The sequence below is a fragment of the Cucurbita moschata genome, unplaced genomic scaffold (genome assembly GCF_002738365.1).
Source record: "Cucurbita moschata cultivar Rifu unplaced genomic scaffold, Cmos_1.0 Cmo_Scf00024, whole genome shotgun sequence".
In the NCBI taxonomy this organism is placed as follows: Eukaryota; Viridiplantae; Streptophyta; class Magnoliopsida; order Cucurbitales; family Cucurbitaceae; genus Cucurbita; species Cucurbita moschata.
The window spans coordinates 755,216-766,191 of NW_019268540.1; the positions used below are offsets into that span (position 1 = coordinate 755,216).

General features: G+C 36.1%; 2 protein-coding genes and 2 long non-coding RNA genes across 5 annotated transcripts in view; 2 read left to right on the top strand and 2 right to left on the bottom strand.

The window, feature by feature from the left end:
* LOC111460831 (CDPK-related kinase 3-like) overlaps positions 1-2,998 on the top strand; it is an 8,684-nt gene extending 5,686 nt beyond the window's left edge. Inside the window, exons 5-11 of the mRNA XM_023104158.1 lie at positions 104-182; positions 982-1,278; positions 1,429-1,538; positions 1,780-1,887; positions 1,992-2,054; positions 2,393-2,560; positions 2,648-2,998. Of these exons, the coding sequence (XP_022959926.1) occupies positions 104-182; positions 982-1,278; positions 1,429-1,538; positions 1,780-1,887; positions 1,992-2,054; positions 2,393-2,560; positions 2,648-2,782 (960 nt within the window). The 3' untranslated portion in view covers positions 2,783-2,998. The remainder of the gene's footprint in view (positions 1-103; positions 183-981; positions 1,279-1,428; positions 1,539-1,779; positions 1,888-1,991; positions 2,055-2,392; positions 2,561-2,647) is intronic.
* The window catches only part of LOC111460836, a 16,743-nt gene continuing 5,780 nt past the window's right edge, over positions 14-10,976 (bottom strand). The window contains exons 2-3 of the long non-coding RNA XR_002713472.1: positions 5,090-5,095; positions 14-24 (exon numbers count right to left, since the gene is read on the bottom strand). This is a non-coding gene — a long non-coding RNA (uncharacterized LOC111460836). The remainder of the gene's footprint in view (positions 25-5,089; positions 5,096-10,976) is intronic.
* LOC111460832 (auxin-responsive protein SAUR32-like) lies at positions 3,857-4,523 on the top strand. Its single transcript, XM_023104159.1, has one exon. The coding sequence runs from the start codon at positions 3,972-3,974 to the stop codon at positions 4,272-4,274; it is 303 nt and encodes a 100-aa protein (XP_022959927.1). The 5' UTR covers positions 3,857-3,971; the 3' UTR covers positions 4,275-4,523.
* On the bottom strand, positions 7,384-8,962 carry LOC111460834. Of its 2 annotated transcripts, XR_002713471.1 has the most exons (3): positions 8,787-8,962; positions 8,461-8,694; positions 7,384-7,640 (listed from the first exon to the last, which is right to left on the bottom strand). It is a non-coding gene; the product is annotated as an uncharacterized LOC111460834 (long non-coding RNA). The 2 variants fall into 2 exon arrangements; XR_002713470.1 differs by lacking the exon at positions 7,384-7,640 and having other exon boundaries at positions 8,425-8,694.

The following is a 10,976-nucleotide window of genomic DNA, read 5'->3' on the forward strand; positions in this document are numbered from 1 at the left end:
CCCCCCCCCCCCCCACGCACACACCTAAAGAAAATAAAGTTATTTCTTGTAGTAATTGTATGCCTCCACTTTTTTTCTTATGTTGTTCTTTCATGTTCTACAGAATTTCTTATTTACTTCTAGAAGTGAAGATGCTGATATGAAGCTCATTGACTTTGGTCTTTCAGACTTTGTTAGACCAGGTAACAAATAGATCTATCTAATTGTTAAATTATTTATGCTATTTGTTTATTTTTATTTTTTCTCCATCCATAGAAACCAAACTTTCATCGAGAAACAAAAAAAAAAAAAAAATTCAAGAATACAAGAGGCATACAAAAAGACATCACTTTGTCATTTGTCCTGTACTCTCGTGAACCCCTTTCTTTTGTCACAAATCACTCTACTGGCCCTATTTGGAGACGATTATTACCCCTAATATATATAAAAAACACATTGGCGGCTTTCCATTCTTATTGCAGTATTTATGCCATCCATGAAGAATAAACTAGTCTTCGTAATATTTACAATTCTAGGACTGCATTCCACCAAAAAATGCAAGATCCTTTGGTGTTGGGTGATCATAGAATCTTAATCCCAAGCTTTAATGAGAGACAAGTTTTTCTGTCCAGAAATTTCAATGTGAACTTCACTAAGATTTCAATTATTACTAGAAATTAAATTACTGTTGGAAGATCTGTATACCAATATTTTATTATTTGATTGTGATTGTACTTTATATGGATAGATTCTGACACTCTAACATATATAGCATAAATTGAATAAATAGAATAGTGCACTATGGAAATCCATACACTATTGTGAATGACTGCTGCATCTGCACTGAATGCATTTGAAAAGTACGAATTTTTGTGTAGGACAATTGTGTTACCCCAGAACATGCTACTCGAGTTGTTACATCATTAGACTGAAGTTATGTTACAGTAACTTCTCATTGTCTATTGGATGATTTACTTCTTTCCTTTTGTTATCCACATGCAGATGAGAGACTTAACGATATTGTTGGAAGTGCTTATTATGTTGCACCTGAAGTGCTTCATAGATCTTACACTCTGGAAGCAGATATATGGAGCATTGGGGTTATTACCTATATTTTATTATGTGGAAGTCGGCCATTTTGGGCGAGAACGGAATCAGGAATATTCCGTGCAGTGTTAAGAGCAGATCCTAATTTTGAAGATCTACCATGGCCTTCAGCGTCTCCAGAGGCAAAAGACTTCGTGAAGAGGCTCCTCAACAAAGATTATAGAAAGAGAATGACAGCAGTCCAGGCGCTGAGTAAGTTTTTCCTTTTGTATCTTTCCTTCTCACAAGGCCATAGAATAGGTTGAAAATGTGAAAATAGCTGTACTTTTTGAAGTTTTCTATTATCGTTTTTATATTCTCTTCGATCTCGTAACATATTAAACTAAACTGTTCTGTTTGCAGCTCACCCATGGTTGCGGGATGATACACGTCGTATACCTTTAGATATATTGATCTATAAGTTGGTGAAGTTGTACCTGAATGCTACTCCTTTCAAACGTGCAGCAATGAAGGTAAAATATTTTCCTTCTTTTCCTTATTCTTCTACTTCTTCTTTTGGTTTTTTGGTTGCTGGAGTCGGAAATTAATTCCGTCGTTTAAAGAAGTGATCATTTCTTATCTTCTTAATTGAGCTTCGTCTGGCTTGCCCTCTTAGTTAGTCAAAGTGATTCTCTTGAACGAAAATCTAGAAGTTTTCTATGTGGAACTTAACATTGTTTTTAATCCTCCGATCATGACATCCTTCCATTTCAGGCTCTCTCAAAAGCTTTGACAGAAAACGAACTCTTTTATCTTAGAGCTCAGTTCGCGTTGTTGGAACCAAATCAAGATGGGCGAGTTGGGCTTGATAACTTCAAAATGGTCAGTGCTTTCTTGGCCCTGCTTTAGTTTTTATAGCATAGGACCATAAATTCATCAGTCTCCTTCACTATTTGTTTTGACTTGTGAGTACACCTATGATCTAGGCTCTAAAGCGGAACGCAACGGATGCTATGAGGGAGTCGAGGGTTCATGAAATTGTAAATTTGGTATGGTTCTTTTCACCTGATGCTTCTCTTCATGCTAGATTGATAAATATAGTTATGACTTGTGATTTTGAGTCTGCTGGTTTTGGTTTCCCAACTTAATTAGGAAGTGCACCTTATAATCCCTTCATGTTGATTTGTTTAAATTCGAGTTAACCCGTCCCCAAACAAGGTCCAACGTAGAATATTAGACAGAAATTCGGGTTGATATATGCAGTAACAATGGAACAAGTGTGAAAGTTCGCATAAAATAAAACAACAAAAATTATTTTCAAAAGTTTGTTACTGTACCAACAAAAATTTGCATGCTTCCCATTGCTGAAATAAGATACGTTTTTCAGCTAGAGCCTCTTGCCTTCAGAAGAATGGACTTCGAGGAGTTCTGTGCTGCTGCAATCAGTACCCATCAATTGGAAGCTCTCGACCAGTGGGAGCAGATAGCTTGCGTGGCCTTCGAGCATTTCGAGCGCGAGGGAAACCGGGTGATATCAGTTGAAGAATTAGCTAGGGTCCGTTAAAAGCTTGCTCTTTTAAGAATCATGAATAATTTTAATCTGTACATGCTTTCTAACTGTATTCTGTGTGTACAAACGCAGGAATTGAACCTCGGTTCGACAGCGTACTCGATCCTCAAAGAATGGATTAGAGGAGATGGAAAGCTTAGTTTTCTTGGGTATACAAAGTTCTTACATGGTGTCACCCTACGTAGCTCAAATACGAGACACCATTAGTGTTTCTTTCTTCCCTTTTTTTCTTCTTTTTTGAAGTCTTCATTATATATTCAGTTAAAAGTTGGTGAGTTGAAGATTGTAGGGGCACTTCAGATTCTTTTTTCCCTCTTTGGGGGTGGAAATGTGTATAAAATTGAATGTTTAGTGAAGGCAATTGCAAGGGATTGTTGAGTCCACATAATATATCACCAAAAGCTATCAATGCTTCACAGTCTCCTTCCCTTTTTTACTATTCTAACACTCTTTCCATTTTTTTTATTTTTTTGTTATTGAGATCTCCCATCGATTAGAGGGACGAGTGCCAAGTGCCAGTGAAGTCCTAAAGGAGATGAATTGTGAGATCCTACATCGGTTGGAGAGTGAAAGGAAACGTTGTTTATATAAGGATATGGAAACTGCTGACTATCTGACGCCTTTTAAAAATCTTGAGGAGAAGTCTAAAAAAGACAATATTTGTTCACGGTGGACTTGAACTTGTAACTGTTACACTGTCAATGCTCCACCGTCTAATAAGATAAATAGCTCACTTTGACCTCAACCGGCTATGGTGAGCTTATGTCTAGCACCGATTTTACCAATCTTCTAGAAGGTTCGAATTTTCACTCAATCCGCTGAAAAGACTTCCAACTTTTCATATAACACATATTAAGAATAGTTGTAAAACTAAGAATATGTATTTGAACAAAACATATCAGATCAATATGGAGCAAGTCAATTCTTGATAAATAAGAACATAAAAAGGGTATGATATAGTTGTACATACGAAATAAGAGAGGTAGGGACGGATTGAAATAAAGATTTGATCGAGAACCACAAACGAAGAGGACACATCTTGATATTTGTGTGGACATGCTCATGATATGCTATTGCTTGTCCCCTAAATTTGCCTCCCTATCAATACCTACAACTTCTCATTACTTTAGTTTGTTCCAATTATTTATTATCTTGTATGAATAATTTTCAATATTATTTATGAAATTAAAAATTTTCAACTTAAATGAAAATTATATATCCAAACCCTCTATATATCCAAACCCTCCATGGATTGCTTAGTTATGAGCTGAAAAGAAAGTTATGGCCAAAAAACACACAAACAGCCACCTCCCTACACAAACACTCCAAAATTGCTTCAAATTCTTCACCCATTGATCCTTTTTCCCCCCAATTTCCTTCAAATTTTGAGCTAAAAATGGTGAGTAGGGAGAGATCAAGCCAAGGGAGCCCCAAATTGGGTGTCCCAAAGGGGCATTTGGCTATAAAAGTTGGGCATCAGAGTGAAGAAAAGCAAAGGTTTGTGGTGCCTGTCTTGTATTTCAATCACCCTTTGTTCATGCAGCTGCTCAAGGAGGCTGAAGAGGAGTATGGCTTTGATCAGAAGGGAACCATCACTATTCCTTGTCATGTGGACCAATTTAGGTATGTTCAAGCCTTGATTGATCAAGAAATCTCCTTCCATTCTCCCCATCTCCTCGTTCCGTGCTTTCGGGTTTGACTCTTCACCCTCTTCTCGAGACTATTTGATAAATTATTCAATGAGGTCGCTGCACTGAGGCTACCGTCTTGTCTCGTCTCATCTCATCTCTCTAAAGATGTTAGCTTGAACTGTTCTCTTTGTCCGTGTCTAAATGTATAAAATTGGTTGAACTGTTCTCTTCGTCTGCGTCGTTGAATAATTTGGTTCGTCGCAGTAAAATTTTTTTTTTCACCTTTTGTAGGGGTGTGTAAATTTTGGGAGATAGGTGATGAAAGCAACAAGTGTAAAAAATGGAATGGTTAAAGTGAATTGAGCTGAATCCATAAAATGTGTGTTAACACTCAATTATGGTACCGTAAAAATTGATTTTTTTTACGTGGGGTGAGAAATTTTATACCAGTTGAATTATCGAATAGATTACTGTAAAAGATTATTCCGTTAAGTTCAAATATATCAGAATAGACTACTCTAAAAGATTAGGAAAAAAAAAGTATTAAAAAACGTTTAGAAATCAATTTACAGCAAGCAAATAAGCAACAACCATGGTTTTTATAGCATATAACCCGTAAAAATTGACAATTAGTAATATTACCTACCGTACATTTTGAGGTATTTTAGCTTTGATAAGTATAAATAAGATTTTGGTGAACAATCACACATCCCGAGCTTGATATAAAAAAAATAATAAAAGCCTATCTAACGTGAAAACAAGTAAAAAGAGTTTGAAACGGACATGCAACCACATGCAACATGTCCTATATAAACATGAACGTGACATCTTGTACATAACCACAAGTAACACACCTTGGACAACCATGATCATGACACATGACGCACACCTAGAAGTGTGTCTGTGCCTAGCTATGCCCCAACCACTATGCTTGCATGGTCATCTCCATAGCGTGCACGACCCAACTACTTGCTCCATGTGCACAACGGCCACCTAAAACATGCCTCGTCTAACGGCCAACACCGTGCGCCAACCCTTTGCCAAATGCAACTTGCTCTGTGCCACTCTGCACACGGCGAATGTAGCAAAGCCTCGAGCAGTGGTTGGGGAATACCCTAAACTCACCATGTACCGACTTTGCCAAGCATTGTCCTACTTCGACAAGAACAAGGAATAGTTGGAGACCTCCTAACCGCACCCACTTAATGTACGTACTGCATCGGTAGGTGCATTTACATCATATTAGGTCTGAAGGTACGTATGGGTCCCTATCACTAGCAACGTGTCACTCCATGCGCTGTTCATACTCTCACGAGTCTACATTACACGCCAAGTCACGACTTCTACCCAGAAATACTTCGTAGATCATTTCTCGTGATTCTTCAAGTAATAGAACTATGTTAATCTAATCTTTAATTTTCACGAAGGGCTTGAGATGAGATCTGGCTAAAATCATTAGGAAAATTATGGATTTTGTAACGCCCTGATTTCGGGCTAGCAAATATTGTCCTCTTTGGGCTTTTCCTTTCGGGCTTCTCCTCAAGGCTTTAAAATGCGTCTCGTAGGGGAAGGTTTCTACACCCCTATAAAGGGTGTTTTGTTCTCCTCCCCAACCAATGTGGAACATCACAATCCATCCCCTTTGGGGCCAATGTCTTCGCGGACACTCTTTCCTTTCTCCAATCGATGTGGGACCCCCGCCAAATCCACCCCCTTTGGGGCCAGCGTCCTTAGCACACCATCTCATGTCTACCCCATTTGGGAAACAGCCTACTCGCTGGCACATAGTTCGGTGTCTGGCTCTAATACCATTTGTAATGTCCCAGATCCACCGCTAACAGATATTATCCTCTTTGGGCTTTCCGTTTCGGACATCCCCTCAAGGCTTTAAAACGCGGTCGGATAGAGGAAGTCCCTTATAAAGGGTGTTTTATTCTCCTCCCCAACAAACGTGGACATCACAGATTTTCTCCTTATTTTTCATTTCATTTTATTTTAATTCATATCTTCGGTCCTACGATCACGATCAGTGTTAGTCCAAGAAAATGCATTAAATATTTAAAATTTTCAGGATCGAGATAGCTAACAAAAAGAAATCTCTTCTCATTCTCCTTCTTTCAGTTCAATCGAGCCAAGTTCCGAGCAAGGTCGAAAAAAAGACGAAACGTGAAGGGATATTGAGTATTTTACATGAGCACCACGTTTAAGTTGGTTCCATTTATAGAGCAATAATAACCCTTTGAAACAGTAATCAAAATAGGGAACAGTTCAAGAGCTTTAAATGATTTGAGGCCATGCCTTTGTTTCAGTGTGTTTACATGCATTGTTTCTTCGCTGGCATTCTCCTTCTCTTCTCTCATCATCATGCTCTTTTGTTTCTAACTAGTACCATTCTATCATGCCCTTCCCAAGTTTATTCCTCGACCCCGGTTCCGATCTTCAAACGTTCAATATTGTTTTCGTGTTTAGTCAGTTTTCTAACCTTTGAAAAGTCGACTTTTGAAAGCCTGTATCATAATTTTCTTATTTCTTGACATCCGAGTAAAACAGTGGTACATGAATGAACCGAGACCACATCCGAATCAAAGGGATCCTAAAGATAAGATAGCTAAGAACAACACACTGCATCTTCCTTTTCAATGGCTCAATTATAGGGATCCTATGTCGGGTGACCTCTTGGAAATTTTCGTAAGCTATATGTCAGTGACAACAAAACATGTTGGAATGACTCATGTTGGTCTGTGGGGATAGTCTTCACTCTTAAGAAGCTAGGAGTAGATAACCCGACCGTGTCGTAAGGGAATGTCGAGACCATCAAATGTCGAATTTGGATTCCAAATCTTAGTCATTGACAGTAAAATAAAATAATAGAATTCGAAATATGTTTTAATGGATAAACAAACATAAATTTCTTGTTCCCTTGCAATTTAAAGACATTAAATTTCACATGAAAATTAGTTTTTTTTTTATTTATTTTTTTTAACAATTAAATATCAATTATTGTATTCCTATGTACAAATTTTATTATTTGTGGAGGCATGACCACTTTAATAATATTTAATTTAAAAAATAAACCTATGAATTTATTTATAAAATATGAGTAAACTTATTTTTAAAATATTAAATATATATCTATTTAATATTTTATTAATCCTTGATTTATTTTAATGAGAATTTTTAAAATGTAATTAATTATACATTTTTTATAAATTTGGGCTTTTCTTGCCTTTTTCCAAGCCCAAGGCCCAAATTAAAAATAAATAAAAATATATATATAAAGATACCTAATATATATAAAAGAAATTATACTATACAACAACTTTGTTGACTCAATGATGACGTCATCAGGTAACTCCATAGGCCTCATCAGTGTGACCCCCTTGGTGAGACGACACATATAAAATTCTCTTTCTTCATCCCGCCTTAGGAATTACCTTTAAAATTCAGATAAACCCTGAAATTAAAAATGGGTAATTCTGAACCGGAGGCTCGTCCGCCTATGAATTCTTCCAAGTAGGCTAATATAAAAATGGTCGAAACGACTTGTCCATAGCACATTCTTCAAAAGGTGACTTATATCCAATTCAATTAATGAAAAACTGTAAAATTTTACTGCACTGATCGTACGATTTGGTTGAGTAGCATATTGATACTCTCTCAATGACTAAGACTTCAAATGAAAAAGGAGTCGAGCCTCGATTAAGGGAGGTGGTGGATGAAAGTCCCACATCGGATAATTTAAAAAATGATCATGGGTTTATAATCAATGAATACTCTCTCCATTGGTACGAGACATTTTGGAGAAGCCCAAAACAAAGCCATAAAAGGTTAAAGTGGACAATATCATATCATTGTGGAAAGTCGTGTTCATCTAACATGGTTTTGAGTCTAACCTTTGAACGGATTTCGAACCGAAAAACACTAGAACTTTGGATCAAAAGTCTCTTTCTAGTTTTCATACAAGTTAAGTTCATAAAGATTTGGGTACAAATCACACAGCTAAGACATAAGAATCATTAGCGGACGACTCGAGTTGTGAAATCGAAAACGCGTCGGTTCAACAACCAGAATCGAGTCAAAACAAAACAAAACAAAAAAAGGAACAAATTAGATCTAAATCAAAGGGTTAGGGAAACTGATAGGTTAGAACAAGATGAACAAATCCTTTGTTGTAAGGAACACAAACCCTAACCCTAAGAAGGGTTGAAAACTGATATGTTAGAACAAGATCATGGCATGAAAAATGATACCCACAATTTGAACATCACCCATCATTGTAACTGGATTGATATCAACTCATGAACTCATGAACGCCAAGACATGCAAGAAGAGAGAGAAACAGAGCAAATAATGAAGCAAAAAAGGGAAAGAAAGGCATGATTACAAGATCTAAGAGGGCAAAAAAAGAGCCAATAATGATGAAGAAAGAGGGGATTTTGGGCAGACTCCCAACTGAAAGTCAAAAAGGAGCTTCATCATCACACCAATCTGCACCAACCCATCTTAATTAATTCACTTCCAAACATTATATCCTCATAAATCCAACCCAAAAATGGAAATTTTTAAAACAAAACCCGAACCTCGTCGTTGTCGTTGCCGTCGTTGAGGGGCGGTGGAATTAATTGGGGGGAATGAAGCCTGGTCCGACGACACTGAAACTAAGAGGGTTAAGAAAAGCGTCCTCGAGCCAGACAACATTCCCCTCAAAAAGAAATCGACGAAACCCTAAGACCCGAGAGAGAACCGAGGAGGAAGAGGAGGATGGAATGGGGATAGAGATGGTGGGGGATATAAAAAGAAGAGAGATATGAGGGACTAAATTGCAAGGGTAAATAGTGTAAAAAGACAAAAATTTAGGGGTAGATTTAGAGAAAACCCACCTGGTTTTTCACTTCCAGAAATCTTGTCTCACAAAACCCTATTTCTATGAATTCTGCACATCAACACCGTTGGATTTAACACATGACCTTGATGTGAACTCCTCGTACATGTATCTGTGACAGACATTGACCATAACCATTGCTCATCCTTCACACCCTTTTCCCCTAATTTTACCCTAATTTTGCCCTAATTTTCAACTCCTCGTACGTCATCGATAGTTGCTACATCGTCATTTCGAGGGCTAATTATACGAGCTCTAAATTAAAACATGTTTAACTTTAAGTAATTTCATGTTCGGTAACTTTCTAAAAAATTTAGTATATGAGCGAGGATAAATGCTGTTCAAATAACTCGTGTGGTTTCCGAGAACAGTCTGAAAGTACTATTGGGTGTCAAATTTCAATTACAAACCCTAGTTCTCGAATGACTCATGTTGGTTTACGAGGACAATCTTCACTCTTGAAAGTAGTTCGTAGCAAGAAATTTCAGGGTTATTAGGTGTTGAATTCCAATTATAAACCCTAGTACGAATGGCTCGTGTTGGTTTACGAGGACAATCTTCACTCTTGAAAGTAGTTCGTAGCAAGAAATGTCAGGGCTATTAGATGCTGAATTTCGATTACAAACCCTAGTTCGAATGACTCGTATTGGTTTACGAGGACAGACTTTACTCTCAAAAGTAATTCATCGCAAGAAATGTCAGAGCTAGTAGGTGTCGAAATCCAATTACAAACCCTTATTCGAATTTTCGATAGTTTTCACTCTAAGAAGCAGTTCAAGACAAGTAGGTAACGTGGTCACATCGTGAAGATACAAGACAATGTCGGGTCACCCAGTAGAAAATCTAATTTCGAATACGATTCGAAAATTAAAAAAAATTAAATAATTAAAGAAAAAAAAAAGAATTATAAAGAGGAATCATTCAAAATGAAAGAAGGTTACAAGTAGAAGTGGTTGAGAGGAGTGGTTGAGTAATTGAGCTGCCCGATAACAGAAAACCCCATTAAATATTTTTTGTACTATTTACCTATAAAAAAAAATTAAAATAAATAAACAAATAATAATTATTTTATTATGCTGAAATAGAAAAATAAGGGACCCTCGGCTGGCGTGTCACTTTTCGACAGAGCGGGGAATACGAGGCCATGACCGACACATCGGTCTTTGGGCCCCACTTTTCCCCCTTTTATTATTTTTTTAATATTCAAATCTTTTTGACCTTTTATCTCAATAAATAAATTAATAAAAATAAACCTTTCCTCCTTTTATTATTATCATTATTATTAAATCATTTTTAATTTATTATTATTATTATTATCATTATTCCTACTCCACTTCTCTCTTTCATTTTTTTTCCTCACTAATTTTATTATTATTTAGGTTTGTTGAATTTGGTAGGGCAAAAACGACACCGTTTTAAAGTATCCTAAATTTTAAATTCTTTTGTTTTTTAATGAAATTAAATATATTAAAAATTACCCAATGGGTTTTATATTTGAGATTATTTACAATTCTAGGACAGTAGATAATTAATGTTACCATTAAATAAGAAAAGAAATTAATATTATATTAAAATTAATTAATATATGGACAGAGACTAGGCATTATACGAGTAATAATGTCACACAATGCCATGTATGTCTCTGAAATTACAAGCATTCAATGCCCTTGATTTCCCAATGTCGTTTCATCATCATATTATCATTATTATTATTATTTTCCAAATTTTCGATTTTTTTTTTAAATATTAATCATATTTGATCGTAAAATTTTATGAGTGAATAAATCATTTTTAAATTTTTAACGAAGAATAATAATAAAATTTAAGTAAAAAAAATGGTGGAATTTCTCGACTCTTGGAATGTTTTTTTTTTTTTTTTTTTTTTAAT